The sequence below is a fragment of the Mustela nigripes genome, chromosome 10, assembly GCF_022355385.1.
Source record: "Mustela nigripes isolate SB6536 chromosome 10, MUSNIG.SB6536, whole genome shotgun sequence".
NCBI lineage: Eukaryota > Metazoa > Chordata > Mammalia > Carnivora > Mustelidae > Mustela > Mustela nigripes.
In genome coordinates this window covers 11,602,135-11,625,850 of record NC_081566.1, presented here as the reverse complement: position 1 = coordinate 11,625,850, position 23,716 = coordinate 11,602,135, and the positions used below count along the sequence as shown (strand labels likewise).

Sequence of the window (23,716 nt, the reverse complement as noted above, 5' to 3'; positions counted from 1 at the left end):
AACCAGTCCTTTGCTGGTCTCCGCTGGACCCTCCCTGGCATTCAGCACAGTTGTCTGCACCAGTGTTGAAACTGGCCCCAGGCCTTTCCGTGAGCCACGCCCCTCTCCTCCCTCCTGCCCAGGCTCATCCCGCTGCCAGCTCTTCCTCCTCCCCTCCAGCTCCGTCATTAGAGGCCATGGGCTCTCTTCTCCTCCAGGAGAGGGGAGAGTTTCCCTGCTCTCCCTACACTTGCCCCCCCACCCGGTGATCTCACCCAGTCCCACAGCTTTAAATATCACCCCAAGGCTGTTAACTCCCATATTTTTATCTCCAGCCCAGACCTTTCTTCCGAGCTCCAGGCTCACACAGCCAACTGCCTCCTCAGCTATCTCACACTCAACTGGTCCAAAATCGAGCTCGGGAGCCTCCTCCTCTCCTCCTCTTTATCTGAATAAATGGAGCTACCATCTGTTCCTGTGCTAGAGTCACAAACCCAGGAGTCATCTTTGCAAACCTCCTCCTCTTTTTGCTCATAAGAGCTAACCCGTTACCAAATGCCACCGATCCCACTCTCCGCGCGCTTCACAGATCTGTCCGTGGCTCTCCATCCCCAGGGCCCCCACGACCTCTCAACTGGAACACTGCAACTTGTTCTCCTCCCGGCCCCTTCTCCTGTGCTCCCCACCGTGGCCTGGGAGGTCTTTAAAACATACCGTAAAACCGTCTCTGGCTTCTCCTTGCATCCAGCAGAAAATAAAACTTCCTTACATGGCCTCCTAGGTCCTGCCTGATCAGATTTCAGTTTAATTGTGGAAGCTCATGTCTTCCCACATTCTTGTTCATGGACCACACTCGGGCCACACAGGTTTAGGCTCTTAGCACACAAACCCTTGTGTGTTCTTATCTCAGGTCCTTGTAATTCTAAGGATCAATCAGATGGCTTATTTCACATCTGTCTTTCCCCCAGAAGTGCAGGACCTGCTCATCTGCTAGGCTCACTGTACACCCAAGGCCTCGCCCACGGTCAGTACTCAGTATTTGCTGAAAGAAGTAATAAATCAGGGCGCCTGGGTGGCTTAGTCGGTTAAGTGTCTGCCTTCGGCTCAGGTCATGACTTCAGGGTCCTGGGTTGGAGCCCCGAGTCAGACTTCTGCTCAGCAGGGAGCCTGCTTCCCCCTCCTCCTCTGCCCCTCCCACCTGCTCATGCTCTCTCTCTCTCTCTCTCAAATAAATAAATAAAATCTTGAAAAAAAATACAGCAATGAATGAATGAAGCATCAGGTTTTCAGGTAAATCTTTTTGGGTGACACATTTGGATGTGAATCAAGGAGACATTAGAGTGGCTGTCGACAAGAAGCGTTCAGAATGCTGGGATGAGACAAAAATTCAGTCACTTTGATTACGGGAAGGCACTTTCAGAGCAAGGTAGAGCTGGAGTGGGGAAGCTGGAAAACAGCCGTGGAAAGGGATGAACTGCCTAGTGTGAGGTTAAAGTTCACAACAAATGACCAAGCAATACAGTCACTAAGCAGCTTTATTCCTATGCAGACAGGTGTGAGGGTAGACCAGCTGCTCCGCTGTCAGAGCAGATTCTGGCAAACCCCAAAGCCTCTCTCCCCTCATCTGTAACACAGGGGCACTACCATCACATCTTCCTTGGGGTGTCCATGAGCCAATGGATGGCAAACACATTCTGCCCCCAGATCTTCTCTACCTCGAATTTCCTTATCTTCTCTGAGCCCCAGGACTGTCATGTGTTAAACAATGAGTTTCTACTTAACCTCTTTTAAGCCCCTTTCAGTGTAAAGACTCCATGTTACTCTAAATAATATTAGTGCTCTAAGGCCATCCCAAGTCTCTGCAGATGAGTGGAGGAAAGGCCCTGCACCGTGAGGGGTGGACGGCGCGCTGGGGCAGAACTGGCTGTGTCTGGACACTGCTGTGAGGGGACTGTAGGCATCACCCCACCCAGGACACCAAGTTCTAGAACGAGCTTTAGATACATGTTTTCAAAATAGCTATGGTTTTTTCTCCTTCTTTTCCAGAGTAGTACTTGCTCAGTAGATTAGGGCCATAGTCATCCATTTTATTCTTTTTCTTAAATGTATTCACTCATGTTTTGGGTTGGGTTTTTTTTTTTTTAAGATTTATTTATTTATTTGAGAGAGAGAGAGAGAGAGAGAGAGAGCATGCACAGGGTGAGCGGCAGAGGGAGAAACAGACTCTCCACTGAGCAGGGACCCTGACTAGGGACTGGATTCCTCAACCTTGCGATCATGACCTGAGCCAAAGGCAGATGCTTAACTGATTGAGCCCCCCAGGTGCCCCTACTCATCCATTTTAGTGGCTTTCTTTTCTGCAGCATTTTCAGGGTCATAGCAAAATTGAGCAAAACGTACAGATTTCTATGGGTGCCAGGATGGATCAATGGGTAGAGCATGTGACTCTTGAGCTCAGGGTCCTGAGTTCCAGCCTTCCATTGGGTGTGGAGACCACGTTTAGAGAAATTAAATAGATGGGGGTGCCTGGGTGGCTCAGTCGGTTGAGCATGGGACTCTTGATTTCGGCTCAGGTCATGATCTCAGGGTCGTAAGATCGACCATGTTGGACTCTGTGCTCAGCAGAGAGTTTGCTTGGGACTTTTTCTCTCTCTCTGCCCTGCCCCACTCTCTCTCTCTCAAAATAATAACTAAATCTTTAAAATTTTAAATAAATAAATAATAAAACTTAGAAGTAAAAAGGTACAGATTTCCCATATGTTCCCTGAACCACCCCCCACCAACACACACACACAGCCTCCCACAGAATGGGACACTTGTTACAAGTGACAAACCTACACAGACACGTCATTATCACCCAAAGTCTATAGTTGACATTAGGGTTCATTCCTGGTGTTGGACATTCTATGAGTTTTGACAAATATATAATGACATGTATCACCTATTATGTTATCACACGGAGTAGTATTACTGCCCTAGGTGCCTTCTGGGCCCCTCTCCCACCCCTGGCCACCACTGATCTTCCACTGTCTTTGCCTTTTCCAGAATGTCACAGAGTTGGGGTGATGCCCTGTGTAGCCTTTTCAGATTGGCTTCTTTCACTTGGTAATGTGCATTTCAGGCTCTCCCGTTTCTTTTCATGGCTTCATTTCTTTTTAGCGCTTAATGATAGCCCATTGTCTGGATGGACCCCAGCTTAGGTATCCAGTCACCTGCTGAAGGACATCTTGTTTGCTTCCAGTTTGGGCACTCAAGAATAAAGCTCCAGTACACATCTGTGCATACGTTTTTGCGTGGACATAAGTTCTCACCTCCTCTGGCTAAATACCAGGGAGCATGATTGCTGCATTTAATTTTGCAAGAAGCTGCCAAACTATCTTACAAAGGAGTCATACCATTTTGCAGCCCCACCAGCAATGAATGAGGTTTTCTATCCATCCACATCCTTACCAGCACTTGGCACCATCGGTGATCTGGAGTATGGCCATTCTAATAAGCGTGTAGCGGAGTTATTGTTTTAATTTGCATTTCCCTGAAGACAGAGGATATGAAGCATTTCTTCATCAGCTTGTTTGCCATGTGTAGATCACCTTCAGTCAGATGTCTGTTAAGGGCTTTGGCCTATTTTTAATCCAGCTGTTCATTTTCTCATTATTGTTGCCTTTTTTTGAGGGGTGGGGGAGACTCTACCAGGACTCAAACCTGGAACTCGCTTTTATTTTTATCCAAATGATGCTTGCATGTAATTTTGAAAACAAGCAATTTATAAGGCTTATTATGAAAATCAGCATTTTTCTGAATCCACCTTTGGTTTCTACACAGTAGCGGCAACACTTTTGACAGATCCTTCTAATGATTACTTCCATATTCCTAAAAAGGAGGCTTATCTTGCTCCCTTGTCATGTGTCAATTTCAGGTCTTTGCCATTCGCCCCCCACTATGAATTTCATCCATTAATCTCATCTTCGTGAAGAAGACTTTCCTGGAAACTCCTGATCTACTTCCATCAGGATGGGTTGCTCTGTAAACTGTCATCTTGGACTCTTCTTTTCCCATCATCCAGAGGATTCCCTGAACTTCCTCTGGGTTGGATCTTCTGTTCCAGGGATCCCATATATTCCTCTTTGGGATTATCTTCCTTTTCAGTGAAGAAAACTTGGAAAACTTACATGTCTGAAAAGATCCTTAACCTACCTCCACATTTAACTGAGAGTGTGTCTGGGTATAAAATTCTAGGTTTGAGGTTGCTTTCCGTCAGAATTTTGAGGACATTGTTCCATGGTGTTCTGACTTCCAGGGAGACTGTGGAGAAGGGTTGCTGCTCTGATTCCTGATTCTCTGTGTATTACATGTTGTTTTCTTCTCCTGGAGGCTTTTCCCTGTCTTCACTCTTCTGAAGTTTCCTGTAGCTGTGCCTTGGTGTGACTCTATCTCCCTTTGACCTGGTAGGCACTCAGCAGGCCCTTCTTATTTGCAGCTCATAGCCCTGTGCTCTAGAAAACCACCCTGGGTGTTTCTTTCTTTTTTATTTTTTTCTAGTAGTATCCTAGTCTAACTTCATGGGTTTAAAATCTTCCCTTATCACTCTGAGGGTACTAATTACAGCTTTTCTTTTGAATTATTATTCTCCCTTCATCTCTGATTCATCCAAATAGCTTTTCCTGTTTGTGTGTTTTCTGTTTCGTATTCTGTTTTCGTATGTTTTCCTCAAATGTCTGGGGACTTCTGGATGCCCACTTATTTGTAAGAAAAGCATATGAAGAAACAGATTGGACTCTGTATGCATACGTGGGGCTTGTGAACCATGGGTCATGCTGCAGAGCCACATAGCCAGGCCATGTCATCAGAAGACACACCTCTCCCCCACCCATACAGGGGTCATCAGATCTTTTCTCAAGGGCTGGACAGATTCTTTAGAGAAGACTTGTAATTTTCCACTAAAGGGGCTGCCAGGAGACTAGAGGCTGATGAACAGAAGAGGTGATACATGGACCAGCATTCAGTGAGGAAGAATTTTGTTCAGTATCTCTGGTTTTAGTGTGGTATCCCCACCTTGAAACATGTCTGGCATTCTCAAGTCCAGAAAATATTTTCTTGGGTAGCAGAGAGAATAGGGACAACCAACCACTTTTCTTTAAACAGCTTTATTGAAATATAATTCACATACCATACAATTTCACCCATTTAAAGTGTAGTATTCAGGGGCACTTAGGTGCCTGCCAGTTCAGCATGCAAGTCTTGGTTTCAGCTCAGGTCATGCTCTCAGGGTCCCGGGATTGAGCCCCACATCCAGCTCCACACTCAGCATGCAATCTGCCTGAGGATTCTCTCTCTCCCTCTGCCTCTACACCTCCCCTCACTCTGTCTCTCTCTCTCAGATAAATAAGACATTAAAAAATAGAAATAAGAGATGGTTTTAATCTGATTTTATGAACCACGCAGAAATAGTATAAAAATAACCGATACCATAAAGCATCTACAAACAGTTCACTTAGAAAATGTATGCATACAACAAGCTCTAAATAATACAGGTGTGGCTCTGGTTTTCTTTTTAGACAAAGATGACTGCTGACAGTATCCTTGGTCCTCCCTGACCTCCCACTACCCTGGCTCGTTGTCACCCACTGATCCTTTCCTGTGTCCCACACTGCCTTCCACACCCTCCTTCATCAGGAAGCCTTCCTGGCATTAGGAAGCATTTTGCAGAGAATTCCCAGTCTCTCAGGCCACCACCGCTCCCCTCTATACACTCTTCAGCGCACTCTCCTCATCTACACGCACATTTCCACTTTCTTCCTAAACGGTTCTACATGCCACTGAGGCAGAGGGATCTGCTCACCAACAAGATCCAGGAAAAGTGACTTCAGCATCTGCCTCCTTCCCAGGGGCAGTATGTCTCCCGTTGCAGCAGGTGGGTAATCTGGCTGATTGTTATACAGACTATGTCCCTGTGGTGACACCCCCACTCTGTCTCAGGTCACAGATCATACATCACATGATTAAAAACATGACCCAGGGAACGACAGGATCAATTATGGCATAGTGGTGCCTCTCGAAGACAGCTCCCCCAATACAATAGCCACTGATTCTATTACTTCCTTGTGTCTTGTTCTTAAGGACAAGACACAACATACATGTCATGTCCCTATAACGTACCTTATGTTTGTCATTTGCTGAGCAAATCTCACAGCAGCGATCAGGTGGAATGTTACCCGTGTTCTCTCGGAATGATAATGTGTCCTAAATTAGAATAATCCAGGATAATTCATGGCCATTCCGCCCCAGCCAGCAATCATCATCCCACCGAGGCGTCCGTCCCCGTGGGGACTCGCAGTCTGGGGTCTCAGCTGCTTGCCCGTGGGTCAGCACGTGTTTACGGGCTCAGCGTCTTAGGAAACCTTCCTTAGGGGACCCGGTTTACAGACCCGGGGAGGGCGTGGGAATTCCGAGTCCCATTCCAGACTCTTCTTCCAGCTTGCTGTGTGGCCTCCCGCAAGTCATTTTCCGTTCACGCGGTCATTTCTGCATTTCAACATGGAAATCGTGTCCTCAAGGTTCTCAAGGGCATCGTGAGAAAGAGGCAAGTGCTGGTCAGAAAGAAAATGATCCGAAAGTACCAAGACCTCCTTGGCAGCACTGACCTGCTGCAAGACACGAAACCAGGCAGGACCAGAGAGCCTAGCCTAGACACGGCCAGAACCAAAGGCGTGTTGCTGTTACAAAGAAGGAACAATGTCTGAGTTTAACATTCACACATTCCAAACCACAGTCTTCCAAGCCTGTGTCCTGCAGCCAAGCCACTTGGTGGGAGCCAGGTCTAGGGGAAAGTTTCCAGAAAACAGATTTTGGCAAATGTTGCCTTCAAACTTGTAGAGAATACAGTTCAGTCTTGTTTTGTGTGTTGTGTGTGTGCGCACGCGCGTGTGTTTAAAGAACATTCTCATTCCTTTTTGTCACAGAATTTCACGGGCCCTGTTTATTTTTCCTTTTCAGGTTATAGGATATGAATTTTTCAAAGTCAGATGAGAGGAACAGACACATTTCATTCCTTCCTTACAAGATTCTTCCAACTTGGAGGTGGAGCGAGGGCACGAGATGATATTTTAGATACTTGTTTTTCTAATGTTATCATTAAATTACTTCAGGAGAGGGGAAAAAAACAAGAACAAGGCACGAAAATCTGCTTTTTTTGACTGCTTCGCAAAGAGGCTAACATATGCGAGTGAAAGGAATGATTATTGCTTTTAATGATAGTCCTTGGACAAAGGGCCTATGTGGCCCAGTGTCCTGGCGTCCAGAGAGGGCAGTGAGCCCTGGCTGGTTCAGATAGCTTCAAAAACCAAAAACAGCCACTGCAAGTGCATTGGTTTTAGAGGAATGTCCAAGAAAATTGCCCCCCTTCTACTCATAACGTGTCATTACCAAAAAATAGAAGCCCATACATTCCAATCTGATCTGCATTTAACTCTGGAAGCCTGTACATGTTGCTATGAGGTAAGGGGCTAATTCCGAGCTCCAGAATTCTTTCGGTGCCTTAGATGCTATTTTAAAGTGGATATCCCTTTGGGTTTCTCGCCATTATCCCTCCTGGGTCCTGTCTCTGACGAGGACTCCCAGTCCTAGTAAACAAGAACTGTGGAACTGGTGGCCATTTTAAAGGTTCAAGTTCAGATCTCGTGATTTGCACTTGAGTTAATGTACGCACATCTGGCTGGAGAGACGGCACCGATGCGCAGTGAGATCTGGCCTACCCACAGCTAAGTTCTAGCCATGAGTAACTCAACAAATACTTCCTGTGGAATTCTTTACCTAGTAGATCCTCAGCAAAGGGTCCACATTCCAGAAAGCGCAGGAAAGCTTGATTTTCTAAGCCTCCTGCCCCCTACAAGATAGACACTCGAATTCCAGCACACAGACTAGAGTTCATACCTGACACATTTTTTATAAAAATTTCTGATACATCTGTAGCCCCAGGCCTGCTTTCCTCTCTTCACTTTCTCTTCTCCTGATTTTTCTGGGGAGATAATAATGTACAGATTTAAAGGCATGTTCCTGGCACTGACGCCTCATTGGAAATAGACTCATTAGAAGAAAATATGACCCCAGGCACTTGGGTGGCTCAGTTGTTAAGCATCTGCCTTTGACTCAGGTCATGATTCTGGGTCCTGGGATCGAGTCCCACATCGGACTCCCTGCTCAGAGGGGAGTCTGCTTCTCCCTCTGCCTCTGCCTGTAGCTCCTACTTGTGCTCTCTCTCTGTCAGAAAAATAAATAAAATCTTAAAAAAGAAAAGAAAATACAACCCTGTATTAAGGCATCAAGGCCTATACTTGTATTGGTCCAACCTTCCTAATATCTTGTGTTTCTATAGCATTTTACCTGTTTATATTCATGTACATGACCTTTTATCCTCCTAGCCATGGGTTAATGTAAATATTGTGCCTACTCTACAGGTCCAAAAAATTGAGACCTTCTCCTAACCCCAACCTTTGCAGTGCTAAATGGTTTCATCACCATAGCAGAAGTGCTTCTACTAGCCAAAAAGTAGACTCACATTCATACTCCAGATTTTGTTGCTGGTCTCACCCTAGTGAGTTATGCTTAGTAACGCCGCTGCCATCAGGTAAAGAAATATATACCAAAGTTCCCTGCAGATGCTGAACGCTTATTTATTTTTATTTTTTTAAAGATTTATTTATTTATTTAAGAGAAAGGGAGAAAGTAGGGAGGGCCAAAGAGAGTCTTAAGCTGACACAGGGCTCGATCCCGTGACCCCGAGATCATGACCTGAGCTGAAATCAAGAGTCAGAGGCTTAACCAACTGAACCACCCAGCCGCCCCCAGATGCTGAATATTTAAATGGTACCAACAGTTGAACTGATTTAAATAAATCATCTGCTACCCCATTCCCTCTCTACACCCACAAAGATAAATAACTTTTCATGCCTCCTTGGTCCAAGAATGCCTGAAATTGGAATTATCCCAGTACTGGGGCCTAAAGTTGCCTCAGTAGGAAGCTCTCTTCCTACTGACAAAATCATCGTCTATGTTTTACATGCACGCCCATTGCCCAAGACATTGATGAGCAGAATATGGCTCTCATGTTTAATGTTCTAAGGACATGATGATGTAACATTTGCAGAAGAGCCAGAGTTGGGAAGGTAAGACGTCCTCTTCTTTATAAAAATCCCTGTACAACTGACATGGATTTTAGGTTACCTTCTCCAACTGGCTCTGCAATGGGGACAGCCCCCAAGATCCATAAAACATTCCTTCCGTTCCATCATCGGTCACGTGATGCCACCCCTAGGAAGGGCCAGGATGCTGTGGTGAGGGGTGACACGGAGAGGAGAGAAAACATATCCATTTCTATTTGGGGGATGCCAAATTTGAAAGCCCAAATGTTGGGGATATCTATGGCCTTCCTTCTGGAGAGTCTCTGCCTGTCAGGGCTGTTCCCCACAGCAGCATCCTGCCCCACGCCTAGCAAGACCATACCAGGTGACTGCCCTACAACCACCATTTGAATCTGTTTAAAAGAATAATGCCAGAGTGTCTGGGTGACTGGGTGGCTCAATGGGTTAAGCCACTGCCTTCGGCTCAGGTCATGATCTCTGGGTCCTGGGATTGAGCCCCGCATCAGGCCCTCTGCTCAGCGGGGAGCCTGCTTCCTCCTCTCTCTCTCCCAGTTCTGGAGACTGAGAGTCTGAAGTCGGTTGCAGCAGGCTGAAATGAAGGTGTTGACCGGCCAGCGCTCCCTCCTGAGGTTTGGACGCTACAGGCGTCCGTTGGCTTGGGGCAACATCCCTCCAATCTGTTTCTCTGGTCACACTCCTTTGCCTCTTTGGTCCCATGCCTGGTTCTCATGAGGGTGCTCTGGGCTGCATCTAGGGATCACCTGGACCAGGGGTGGAGGTGGGCGCGGGAGGGGCATTCGGCCGATCACACCACCCCTGTCTGAATCCCTGCGTCTCCAGGACAAGCCCAACTCATGCCTCAATTGAGTCTCTCTTTACTTGCCTTCAAGAAAGCAGAGTAAGTCCTCTCTTCTTTCTTTAAGGGAGAGAATAGTGGAAGAGAAGTTTTATGTGTTCAATAATTTACAGAGAGGAGTGGGCAGCCATTTTATAGATGTCTTCTTGTCGCCATTTTACAGATGAGGCCATGAAAGCTCGCTCAGAGAGGCCAAGTAATTTGTCCTGGGTCTCCCAGAGAGTAAATTCAGAGACAGAGTGGGAACATGGATCTGTCTGGTTTCAAAGCCCATGTCCTGTCTACCCCACCAACATTCCTCAAATTCCTTTCACACCAACACCTTGTAAAGGAAAAGCAATTCTGACAGACCCCAGTCAGGGAAACAACTGACTTTAAAAAAACTAAAGTGTTAGTCCACAAAAACTTGAATTTACACATTCTCAAGTTCTCCCCCAATCCTGGGGAGACATGTGTGAGAAGCACTGGGAGAACCACGGTATCTCTGCTCTTGAGAACTCCTCTTTAAAAATCCTAAATATTAAGACCCAGGACAGCTGCTTTTCAACTGTGTCACTCAGCTGCTTAGGGAAGACTTTAATGAAACAAAGAATTTACTGCTGATAAGGTTTTAACACTCGCAATCTCTCAGTATTCTGGGTGTGAGTTAATGATTCCCGCCACAGAGACGCGTGAGGAACTTTAGTCACACGGAAGTAAGGGGCTGTGGCATTTTCTGAGCTTAATCTAAATGAAAGTTTACCTAGATGTCCTATGAAAGCTTTGTAGATTAGAAATGTCACCCTCGTTTTAGCACAAGCTAATAGCTATAGTATGGTTGAAGCCTGACGTGTATCACACAGTTATTTGATTACAGTTCTTCCTGTGCCGGGGACTGCTCTAAGCACTTCACGTGAATTAACATATTTAATACTCACGAAAATCCTGTAATGCAGGTCGTAGTCTTCTCTTCCTTTTTTAAGTAGTAAAACTAAAACACAGAAAGGTTAGGTCATTTCTTTAAAGTCACACAGCGACTAGAAGGGGCGGAAGTAGGACGACACAGGAGTCATCTGATTACAGGTGCCATGTTTTAACACAACTGAGAACGAAGACGCTCTGTGCCTACACTCAATTCCTGGGCCCTGGCCTGAGATATGAAGTGTTACAGAGAGCATGAGCGCAAACACAGTCCCTGTCCCCATGCTCCTTCGTCCGTGTAGTTTTGCCAACAGGCTCTTCCTTGAGATCTTCTGCTTACTCTTCACCGTCCAGTCTCCCAAGGGCACAGCTGAAGGTGAAAGGCCATTATCCTCACACTGGACTCTAGAAATTCCTTCCAATCTGGTTTACAGAACACCTGTTCCCAACAGCCTGTACAGTGAAGGGAAAAGTGGAACATCCCCTCCACCCTCCCACACCATCTCCACTTCAGTCCCTCAATCTACTCTTTTGCGACCTTTTTCCTTCAAAGGTTTCCGTGGAGAAATGTTGGAGTTACAGAAAGAGGTATCACGTGCCTTGTCTCGACCTTCCCAGGAACAGATGGGCCTCCAGTTCCAACAGACCCCTTGAGTTCTTAAACATTTCTTCACTTTTCATTACCCATTTTGTGTTAAATCTTGAGTATGGCAGTGGAATCTAGTTCCAGGTGATGGAAGACCTGCATGTAATTATGCTGTTGAAAGGAGCTTTCTCACATTCCTAAAGACCTCGGCTTCTCTTTTGAGAATGCATTTCTAGGAAGACGCAGACCCCACTGCCAAATGTGCAAGGACTCCTTCTGCCTAGGGAAATGAACTTGGTTTGTTTTCTTCTTTGCCTTTCTGGGAAGTATAGTCTTGGTCCCAGTTCGACTGAAGAGTCTGCTCACATGAGGTGGAAAACACCCTCTCGCTGAAGATACTGATGGTCCTCAAAGGTCCCATCCACTGGCACCTGGGTGGCTCAGTTGCCTTCAGCTCGGGTCATGGTCCTGGGGATCAGCCAATTGTCCTGTGTCGGGCTCCCTAATCAGCAGAGAGTCTGCTTCTCCTTCTGCCCCTCACCCCTGCTCATGATCTCTCCCCTCTCTCTCACACATAAATAAATAAAATCTTAAAAAAAAAAAAAAAAAAGATCCCATCAATAATGGAAGCTGTCCAAGTGTCTTGACAGACAATAAGCAAAAGAGAAACAACTTGCCATGGCAAATTATGATAAGATAGACATTTTACATAAAGTCAACTTCCTGAGGTTCTCAAGGTTACCTTACTTACTCCAAGAAGAGCATCTCCATATTAGTTCCAAAACAAAGGGATTTTTCTCATTTTTTAATCCCTGATTTCCAGTTATACTCTTAAGACTCCAATCTCAGCCATGATCAAGCCCATCTAAGATTTTAACAGCAGACACAGTCTTGTTGACTTTCTGTCTGGACCTCATCTTTTAGTCTCTGGACTCAATCCCAATGTTTGGACACTCTCAAGCAGAAAGAGATGTTCCCGGATGAGGAAGTCAGCGAAAGATCCACGTTCCCACTGTCTACTCCTTTCCCATTCCTGTGATTGTAAGGCCTTTCTCTGAAGTCATTATCTATGTAATCAGCTTCCCTAAGCTGTAAGTTCTTCAGAGGAAAAAAAGCAATCCTTCCAGTGCTTGGTTATTCCTCCATTTTTCTCGGTTGGTGCCCTACGGGCAATCCATGTGGCTGACTCACAGAGTGACCAAGTCAGATAGGAATTCCACACTTGCCTCCTGGTTCCTCTGCAAAATGCTAATTCTTGTCTTATTGCTTAGTGTGGTTTTTATTAAGAAGTCTTTTCTTCTTGAGGGGCAACTGACTGAAAAGTTTTTCCATCTTAGGAACCCAAGTGGAGAGAAGGCCGTTCATTGCACAGCTCCAGAGGGTGAGATGGCCTCTGGACGTGGCTGGTTCTGTTTGCCTTGTCTCTCCAAGAGCCTAGCAGCCCTTTTACAGAATATATTAGGCATGTTGGTCATTTTGCCTACCAAGCTTATAAATGAACTTCCTGTATGAGGGGAGCCCCAGAAGAGAGGGAAGGCAGGACTCCTTCCCCGACTTTAGAAGCCAAAGAGGGGCGCCTGGGTGGCTCAGTTGGTTAAGCATCTGCCTCCAGCTCAGGTCCTGATTGCAGTGTCACAGGATCGAGCCCCATATGGGCTCCCTGCTCAACAGGGATTCTGCTTCTCCATCTCCTGCTGCCCCTCTCCTACACTGTGCACTCTCTCTCTCAAATAACTATATAAAATCTTAAAAAAAAAAAAAAAAAAGAAGAAGAAGAAGAAGAAGAAGCCAAAGAGGACAGAGTTTTTATCTTTGCCCCAGTAACTAGGAAACTATCACATCTTCTGGGCTCAGCCATGCAGAGGCCCTGTCTGGGACATGATGTGGTAGACCTGAGAGTCCAACAGCTAGGCCATTAGTATTGGAGGTGGCAGAGCCCAGTGGCACTATGACAAGTGTCCAGCAGTGATGGCACCAGTGGCCACATCCTGAGCAGACCACCCTGTGTGAAGATCTCGGCTGTGCTCTCCTCCTGTGATTTTGTTCATTTCCAGTCACCTGGTTCTCTAGTCCTTCCACCAATTCTGCAAGCTGCACATACTCTTCCAATAAACTCTTCTGCTCAGGTCAATCGGAAGATTCCCGTTGGTTGCAACCAAGAATTTTGACTGATATGCCAACCTTTCCTTCTTGGACACATGATCCAGTAACAACTGAGGATGGTGGCTCAACTGGGCCAGTTCCTGCTCTTGGGTTGACCCTCCCACCGAGCATGCACGGCTTGACTTCCTCTCAAATCTGAAGGAGCTTATATACTCCAAGGACAGACCCCAGAACATTAGCAGACAGGGGCTTGCAGACCCCAAACACACTGGGAGAAATGACTGGTGTAGGAGGACATACCCAGTAGCTTTTCTGTAGAAAATTGGGTATTTTAAGAACAAATGGAAAAAACCTTGAATATTGATGATTCTTCTTTCTTTGAGGAGGGAGAGAGAGAGAGCTGGGGGTAAGGAATGCAGAGGGAGAGAGGGAATCTCACCCAGACTCCACACCCAGCATGGAACCCTATTTGGGGCTCAACCTTACGACTCTGAGATCATGACCTGAGTCAAAATCAGAGTCAGCCACCCAGGCACCTCAGATAGTGATGCTTCTTTTAAAAATATAGTTTATGTACCAGCACCTGGATGGCTCTGTTGGTAAAGTTTCTGCGTTAAGCTCAGGTCATGATCCCAGGGTCCTGCGATCAAGTTCTGCATTGGACTCCCTGTTCGGCGGGGAGTCTGCTTCTCCCTCCCCCTCTGATGCTTCTCCCTGCTTGTGCTCCCTCCCTCAAACAAATAAAATAAAACAAATAAATAAAATCTTTAAAAAATAATAAAAATAAAAAATAAAGTTTATTTTGTTTCTCACCCCACATACAAAACTAATTCGTGTTCATCGTGAAAGATATGGGTCAAACAAAGATAGAAAGAAGGGGAAAAAAAATGCCTGTCATTCCACCAGCCATCAGTAGCCACAAATGAAATTTCAGTGTGTTTCTTTTCTAATATTTCTTTTACGGAAAATTCTTCATAACTACACTCATCTTCATCTGTTGCCTGCTAAAATTCTGAAAAGAGCAGAAACTTTCCCATTACATACTGATACCTATCTCTCTCTATACCCCCAGGCACTAAATATAAGACAGTAAACTTTACCTTTCGGCTGAAAGGAACATTTCTCAAAGTGTGTCCCGTGGAACACTTACTCCTTCTTTTGTCATCAGATCCTATAGATAGAGTATAAAAAGAGTTTTTCTGAATCAGAAAAGTTTGGGAAATACTGAGATCCTGAAGTACTGGGAAAACACGTCTCTCTATTGCATGAATTTCCCGAGCTCTGAACACATCAGAGGCTCTCAAAGACAGCAGCATTTGCCAGGCATATTGGGCCACAGGAATCCCCTTTGAAAATACTTTCCTCCGAACCAGTGTTCTAGGGAGGGCTGACCCAGGAAACTTAGAACTTTGTATCGTTTTACCCTCCTCCCACACCATGAGCGAAAACCCAGTTCAGAGTCAGTAGAGGAAAAGGATATATCTCAGATATATAAAAAGCAAAATTTGGGAAATAAATGGCAGAATGGGACCTAGGAAGAACTTTTTCTTTGCAGATTTGTCTACCTGTAAGAACATGACTGAGGGAGTGGGGTTACAAACATCACAATTCTTGCCCGAGAGAACTAAGATTAGAGCATTGCTGAACTCTAACGGAGCATACTTGTCTTGGGAAGTATTCCTGTGTAAGTGGCTTTATCCACATTTTGGTAGAAAATCCAATTAACTTACCATAAAGTTGTTTTTCCAGACTAAGGAGATTAACCTTGTGTTATTCCAGTATCATTGTAGTACTTTCCCCCCTGAAAAAGGACAGGTTCTCATGACAAATATATATTATTATTATTATTATTATTTTTAAAGATGTTAACAAGGACAAAAGAGGAAACAAGAAAACACAGAGGTGTAAGACAAGGAAAACATCATCACTAGGACAAAGCATGGTGGACCCAAGAAACTTTGGCCAGAAATCCTATTCTTGCTCAATCACTTTCCTAGCTTTACTAAGGCCTGGTCAGACTCCATGTAGAATGTGCCAGAGAATCTAGGGGTTCAGCTTTAGAGTAAAAATGAAAACATGGCTCCTTCCCTTAAGCCAACACGCCGAATGCCCATTTGCCAGATGCAGAAACTGAGTTTTAAGAAAGTTTCTAAAAGCCCTGAAATTGGGCAGTGTCTCCTAACACACACTTTATGTAGCACCTTGGTTGGGGTCTGCTTCCGTAAACTTGCTTTGGGCCAAAACCCAGCCGCAAGGCTGCCACAACGCTCCTGATCTTGGTGTCTGTCGTTTTTGGAATAAACTATGTGTTTAGGAAAGTCTGGGAATTACCAGAGTTCAAAAGTACCCTCTTTCTGTGAAGGAACCTAAAGGATCTTTTAGAACAACTTCCTGATTCTTTGCCTGAAGCTTTCGTGGAGCTTCTGTTGGGTGAGCAGCCCGGCAGACCCCCCGTTACGGAGCTGGACAGCAAGAGCTCAGTGACCCTCCAGGGAAAAGTGGAATCTGAGGTCATAGCTGGGAAGGACCTTGATGATCATGCCTGCTACCCCAACCCCCTCTATTTACAGATCCCAAAACATGACGCCTGAAACCCACCCAGAATCCCAAGAGTGAATGTGCTCTCCACCCCTTCTGTTTGGGCGCAAGTTTCCCATGGCCTCTAGCCAGAGCGTCTCTATCAGTAATGTCTAGAGGATTTACGAGGCCACGCGATCCTCTGGGTTTCTACGCAGACCTAAACAGGAAACCCACACAAGGAAATGCTCTTTCTGTTTGCAGGCCAGATTCCCAGGATGCTTTCACCAGAGTGCTCTGGCTGAAACAAAACCAGGGCCTGGCCCCACAAATGCCCTTGGATCCCGAGGCCGAGGTGCCCTCCCCACCCCTGTCCGCCCCACCCCTCCTCCAGGCCTGTGCTAATTTAAGGAGAACATGACTAGCTTCTCTCAGACCTTGATGTCAGGTGGTTCCTTTGGTCTAGATGCCAAACAGGGGTCAGTCCGGAGACACCCACCCCTCCCCCAATCTCGGAGTGCAAGATTTTGCTTCTCCTCACCTATGTGACATCAATGAACCTGGGAAAGTTAGGCACCCCGCTCACTGCCCCCTCCTATTCTGTCTACATGTGGCATTTTGCCTTGGGGCCGAAAAGCTAGTGTGCATTTCCCAGCCCAGGGGCAGCCAGACCCTTCTGGGTCCTTCTGAGTCATCATTGTACATGATGGACGGCCACTTGACCTGACCCAGCTCTGGTCTTCTTTGCTGCAACCTCAACCTGGTGTTCTGCCCAATCTCCTCTCCCCGGGTCATCGGTCCATCTGCCCTTGTGTCCAGCCCTTCCGGCCCAGGATGGCATTTTTCATTCCTTTCAGTTCTCTTGGAGGATTTGGAACTTCAGAGGCTGCTGTTCAGACAGGAAGGAAGTGTGTGTTGCTGGCTCACAGAGCAGAACTGTGGCACTGGTGACCCTGCTCCCCCTCCTCAGGCCTCCCCCACCTGGGGGCTGACACCAAAAATAGACTCTGTTCTCCCTGGTTGCCCCACACACACACCTCCCCGGGGAGAGAAGGCACAGGCTTCTGGGGAGCGGCGCTGTTATCGGGACTGACTGTCTTTCAGGAATTACCAGATGTTGGGAGAGGATAATGTGTCACTTCCTCTAACAAATAGTCTGGGCGGCTGTGCATTTCCTTTCGAGTCAGCTCTCCAGCAGAACGTGATGCGGTGACGTCGAAGGACAGATCATTCTGGCCTCCACACTCGGGTACTGGGAAGCTACTGGGAGGCTCTCCAAACACTTGGGTTCCCATCCTCCATTAAGAAACTGTTTCTGGGGGCACCTGGGTGGCTGGGTCGGTTGAGCATCTAGGTTCTGCTCAGGTCATGATCCCCGGGAGTCCTGATATCCAGCCCCCAGGGCTCCCTGCTCAGCAGGGAGTCTGCTTCCCCCCTCCCTCTGCCCTTCCCCCTACTCGGCCATGAGCTCGCTCGCTCTCTCTCAAAAAAATTTTAATAAAATCTTTTAAAAAAAAAAACAGAAACTATTTCTGTCCTCTGTATGCATGGGTGACATCACGAGGGAACAGCATAAGTAGCAGTTAAAGTCAAGGGCTCTGGAGGGGTGCCTGGGTGGCTCAGTCAGCTAAGTGTCTGCTTTCAGCTCAGGTGATGATCTCGGGGTCCTGGGATTGAACCCCACGTGGAGCTCTATGTGCCATGCAGTGTCTGCTTGTCTTTCTCTGCCCCTCTCCCTACTTATGTGTTCTCTCTCTAAAATAAATAAATAAATCTTAAAAAAAAAAAAAAAAAGGCAAGGGCCTGAAGACAAGATAAAGAGTCTAACGGAAAAGACAAGTAGCCAAGAACACCAGGAGGGGACTTGGAATAATCAAATTGAGCATCGGTAGTCTCAGTGGAGGGAGGGCAGGCACCGGCCATGCTACTGGGGAGCTCAGCCCCCCACTCCGCCAGCCCTGCTGAATCTGAAGCTCTGGGGATGAAGCTCAGCACCCTCTTTTGAGCCTTCCAGAAGGTTCTGCTGGGCCCTCCAGTTTGAGAATCCCTGACCTGGATAGATGCACATTGGGAATTTTTCAGCAGCCAAGAGAAAAAGAGATGGTTACCCCAAATCCTTCAGCAACCCCACAGAGGTGGGACTTGATGGGGAAGGCTATCTTGGCAAGAGAAAGATCCTACAAATAGAAATGAATTGGGCGCCTGGGTGGCTCAGTGGGTTAAGCCGCTGCCTTCGGCTCAGGTCATGATCTCAGGGTCCTGGGATAGAGTCCCGCATGGGGCTCTCTGCTCAGCAGGGAGCCTGCTTCCTCCTCTCTCTCTCTCTGCCTGCCTCTCTGCCTACTTGTGATCTCTGTCTGTCAAATAAATAAATAAAGTCTTAAAAAAAAAAAAAAAGAAAGAAATGAATTGACCTCAGAGAAAACAATCAAAGACATAACAACATCTCTTTGCTGACACCAGGCTAATTTGTAGCACTTCTAGAATATGGTTTAAGGACTAAGAATATATTCATAGGTGGGGCGCCTGGGTGGCTCAGTGGGTTAAAGCCTCTGCCTTCGGCTCTGGTCATGATCCCAGCGTCCTGGGATCGAGCCCCGCATCAGAGCTTCCTCCTCTCTCTGCCTGCCTCTCTGCCTAATTGTGATCTCTGTCTGTCAAATAAATAAAATCTTTAAAAAAAAAAAGAATATATTCATAGGATATTAAAAACAATGTACAATATGGGTCCAAATATGTAAAATGTATGTGTATATCAGTTCATATATAGGAAAAACATTGAAAAATTACATATGAAAATGTTAACAGCGATCATTTCTCCCCCAACCAGTGATGGATTATGGATAGTTTTTATTTATCCCTTAAGCTTTTTTGTTTAGGCCCCCAACTTTTCCATAATGAATCGGTATTCTTATAACCAATTTTTTTTTTTTCAGTGCAGTGGCAAGCTTGTTGGGTCAAACAGTCCTTTAAACAAATGTGTAAGGCCCTCTGCAGAGGCCAGCTCTCCAAGAATTTATGTCACACAGATAATTAACACCACCTGTTACACTTGGGCTAAAAGGGGGCCTGAACAACAACGAATACGGGCACTGTGAAACTCATCAGCCCCAGTTCAGGCCCGCACAGCAGGGAGAGCCCCCCACCCCCGCCCCGCCCGCGGCACCTGCCGCCTCAGTGGCTGGGCGCCCCGCGAGCGAGGAACTGGGGTGCTGGGCATTCTCAGCTGCCGCGGGGCCCAGGCCCCTCCGCGCGGCTTTGCACAGAAGCCCGGGGCCTTTCGGATTTTACACCCCGATTTCCAGCCGGAGCTAAGCTAGAGGCAAACACGCAGCCAAACAAAAACACTGAAAGAGCCCTTAAAAGCCTGGAAAGGAAGAAAGGACAATGAAACGTGATGTAAGAGCCACTGAACGGCCAGTGACTCAGCGCTCCTGCCCCATCAACACCAGCTGCAGCCCGCGGACGGACACACACACACACACACACACACACACACACACACCCGCCCGCAAACGCGCGCACGCGCGCGCTGTGCAAACATCCCAGCGCCTAGAGCGGAGCAAAAATTCCAGCCCTTGCGCGGCGCCGCCGACAAGACCCCAAGATCTCCGCAGCCGCCGCCCCGGCAGCATGCTTACGGGTGTTTGTTGCACGTTAATTCCGCTTTCTATTAACATCTTTTATCCAGACTCCATCCCGGAGGAGCTGGACGCGTGTCCCCGGGAGCAGAGTCAGCAAACAGGAACCAGTCCCGGCCTGCAAGCCCGGCGGTCTCTCCCTCCGCCTCGGACACGTCCCAGGGCGCGATCTGGTTAGTGGGGTCGGTCGGAGAGCTGGCTTCTGCAGGAGGCTGGGCCGGGAGGTGCCGGGAGGGTGCGTGTTCGATCCCCACCCCTTGTGAGCCAGGGAGGGGGCTGGGAGAAGATTCGCACAGACCACAGATGGGAGTGGGAATCTGTCCCAGGGGATGTTTGACTCAGGCGGTGACTCCGTCTGCAAACGTCTCCTCTTATTGAAAGTTGCATTTTTAAACTCAGCCTTTACCACAGTTCAGAGTCGGTTGAAGTGACCCCTCCCATGGAGTCGCCTGGGGCTGGCCCGGCTCCTCCCAGCGGCTCGGATACCGCAGGGCCCGCCCCCAGGGGCTCTGCGGAGGAGGCTGGGCCCAGAGGCCGGCCGCTCCCTTCCAGCACCAAACCCACAACGCACCGGCGCGGCTCTTCAGACTCGATCCAAAAGCAGCTTTATTTTTGTCACCCGCGGCTCCTTCAAAATGTATTTCACAGGGATCGCTCGCTCCTGCCCTTCAATGAAAAAACCCCATGAACTCCAGAATTTTTTCTGCTGGCTCTGAGGTATGAGGTCATCCTATGGACGGAGGTTCAAATCAGAAACACAGTCTTGTTTCAGAAATTAGGTGCTGGGCCAAGAATCCAGCAGAGTGACACTGTAAGATTCATTCCAAGGTGGGGCTTCACAGCAGTCCTCGCCCCGCTGAGTGGGAGGGAGCAGGGGTCAGGGGACCGCATGGCCCATAGTTGAATGGACTCTTTCCTGGGTCTGCTTGTTGGTTTGTTTCAGCCTCATTTAGGCACCCAGATGCCATCCTCAGGCTGTTGGCTGCTCCCCCAACACACATTACCCTCTAACCCCCCGACCAGGCTTTCTTCATCCCCTTACGTCTCAGGCCAACTCTTGGATCAAATTCCAGACCTGGGCTGGCCTGCTCCCTCCATCCCGAGTCCCATGCAGGTTGGTCCCCGCTCTCTGCGGGGTGCAGTTCTTGCCCAAATGAAGCCCTGTTTTCTCTTTTCTCGACTTCTTCCCACTGCCAAGACTGCTGCTGGAGCTCTCTGAGCCGCTCCGAAAACGCAGGTCCCAGAGTGGGCCTTCTCTCACAGGACCTGAGCTGCCCCAGCCCCATCCCTCCTGGAGAGGCCAGTGCAGTCATGGCTTTCCTAACAAATGCCCCCCCTCTCCTTTTTCTGGAACCTTCTCTATCCCTTCACAGGTGAGGGTTTCTAAGGGCTGTGAAAACCAGTTTCTGGACATTTCCTTTGAAAAGCTGCACATGGTCTGCGCCACACGTGCCTCAAATGACTATACTATTCAACCAGCCACCGGCCTGGGGCATGTGAGAGTCGTCTATAAGGTGGGAGTAATACCATCGGCCTCAGGAAGTCTCCAGGCATGCCACTCTGAGTACATGGCCCTCACATGAAAACAGTGTTAGTATTCACCTATTAATGGTGTTACCAACTCGCTTCAAGTTCAGCTTCTCATCATTTTGAGATCATATCTCATAGCGTATGGAAAACTAATGCATACTTTTTTATTTTAATTTTTTAAAAGACTTTATTTATTTACTTGAGAGAGAGAGAGACCATGAGCAGAGTCAGGGGCAGAGGGAGAAGCAGGCTGCCCGCTGAGCAAGGAGCCTGAAGTGGGGCTCGATCCCAGGACTCTGGAATCACGACCTGAGCCCAAGGCAGACTGTCAACTGAGCCACCTCTGCATATTTTTAAATTTGCATTTTCAAGTAAAAGCTATCGTTTGTAATTCTTAATATTCAACAGTAAGTATTATGACACCATTAAAAAAAATACCATCTGACCTCCTCACCTCCTAGACCTGTCTGGATTTGGAACAAGACCAGAGAAGCTCTGGTAACTCGCATCTGTCAGTGGTGGGCTGGAGCTGCTGTGTGTCTTCCCAGCTCCCAAGTTCTGGAATATCACACTGGTAGCTTGCGATTGGCCATGGGGAGAGTATTTCTGCAGCAGAATTGAGCAAATGTTGCAAGTTAGAGCTTTCTCTCCCTTCCCCACCCAAAGCTGATTATTAAACACTCACCCACATACCACTGCATGCAATTATAATGCAATAAATTTTATTGCTATATATGGTCTATATCTGGAGGCCCCACGTGACATGGCTGAAGATAAGGGCCCCGGGTAGAGCCGTGATAAAGAAGAGAGCAGAACGAAGGCTCCGCCTCCCATAGGAATATCCCTGGGAGTGTGGCCCCAGACATGTGCCCAGGGGCAGGACAATAGGGTTCTCAGGGCCTGAGGAAGCACCTGCTTTCTGGGAAAAGTGATTTCCTAACAGATGGGGGAGAGAGGTGGGTGTGTGTTCCTCAGAGTGGGAACACAGACTGGGCTGGCTAGAGTGGCCCCGGGAGGCAGGGCGGCCCTATTTTCAGGCCTAAACCCATCTCCACTCCTGCAGGTCCTCCCTGATGCCGGGATGCTGGCAAAGACACTGCGGCCCCACGAGGAGCATGGCCTCTGTGGCCCCAGAGCTGGGCTCCCCTCTCTAGCGCTTGAAGGCAGCAGAATCTAGGATAGTGAGGCCACTCCACGGGAAGGGAACAGAGGGGGCGTCAGTAGCCATCTGGGATGGCAGAAGCCTTCCTGGGAGCTGGCAAGGGTAGGTCAGGTGAAGGGGGTGGTGTCTAGGATTTTGCTCCTCTGGCTTTGACATCTTACCCCAGGGTGGTGAGGATGGGCCTGACTCAGAGCCCAGGGCCAGGCAGGTGAGCGCCCCAGGCTCAGGGTGTGCCGGGCTGGTTCCTGACAGTGACAATTACAACAGAAAGGGGCGGTGGGTAACAACAGCCTGTGGCTGAGCAGCAGCAACAGGGGCCCTTGGCAGTGACCCAGTGAATGACAGTTCCACAGGGCCCGTGTCCTAAAGGAGACTGAATGTGGTGGGGGCAGGGGGGCGGTGAGGAGTCAGAACCCAAACAGGTGAATGGCATCTGCAGAGCTACACCCCCGGGGCCCATCGGATATACCATCTGTCACCCTGGTTCCTAAGGTGGAAAACTCCTACATGCAAAGCTGCTCTGTTTTCTCCATTGCTGAGGATTTTGTTTTCTTCTTGGACTATCTTTACAGAAACTAGGTCTCATCGGATTTTTTTGGGGGTGTTGTCTTCTGCCAGCCATGGAGAGCTCCATTCGCTTTCTAATATTGTTTGGAGAATCTGAAGCGCATGAGAAATTAAGCCAAACCTGCCATTCCTCAAAATGTTTACATTTCCATGTAAGTCCCCTTGGCCTGGTTTTCTTTTGTCCTCTCAGGGCACAGAATCCCTGACAACGCCCTCTGAGCTGTGGCAGAAGGAAGACACCAACGTCAGAGAGCAGGGGTCTGTTAATACTGAGGAGGGACAGAAGACCAGAAAAGCCACCGCTTCCTGTCCAGGTCACACGTCATGTGGGAGAGGAGCTGCCAAACCCTAGCCTTGCTTGCTTCTTAAGCATCAGTGAAGGAGAACATCGACGTGAGGAAGAGGAAATTAAATTCTTTTTTTTTTTTTTAAAGATTTTATTTATTTGTCAGAGAGAGAGAATGAGCACAGGCAGACAGAGTGGCAGGCAGAGGCAGAGGGAGAAGCAGGCTCCCTGCTGAGCAAGGAGCCCAATGTGGGACTCGATCTCAGGACGCCGGGATCATGAGTCGAAGGCAGCTGCTTAACCAACTGAGCCACCCAGGCGTCCCAAGGAAATGAAATTCTCATGGAAAGATATGTACTTGTATTTGATATCAGGGAGCAGTGATAAATTATACATTTGGACATCCAAATCTTAAAAAGTAGTGAAGTCCAAAGCTGTTCTGAGCCTGGGAG

General features: G+C 47.7%; 1 protein-coding gene across 1 annotated transcript; it reads left to right on the top strand.

The window, feature by feature from the left end:
• Nucleotides 1-18,810: 18,810 nt before the first annotated feature.
• LOC132025395 (uncharacterized) lies at nucleotides 18,811-23,411 on the top strand. The gene is made up of 2 exons (XM_059412581.1): nucleotides 18,811-19,892; nucleotides 23,169-23,411. The coding sequence occupies exons 1-2, from the start codon at nucleotides 19,466-19,468 to the stop codon at nucleotides 23,195-23,197; spliced, it is 456 nt and encodes a 151-aa protein (XP_059268564.1). The 5' UTR covers nucleotides 18,811-19,465; the 3' UTR covers nucleotides 23,198-23,411.
• Nucleotides 23,412-23,716: the final 305 nt, after the last annotated feature.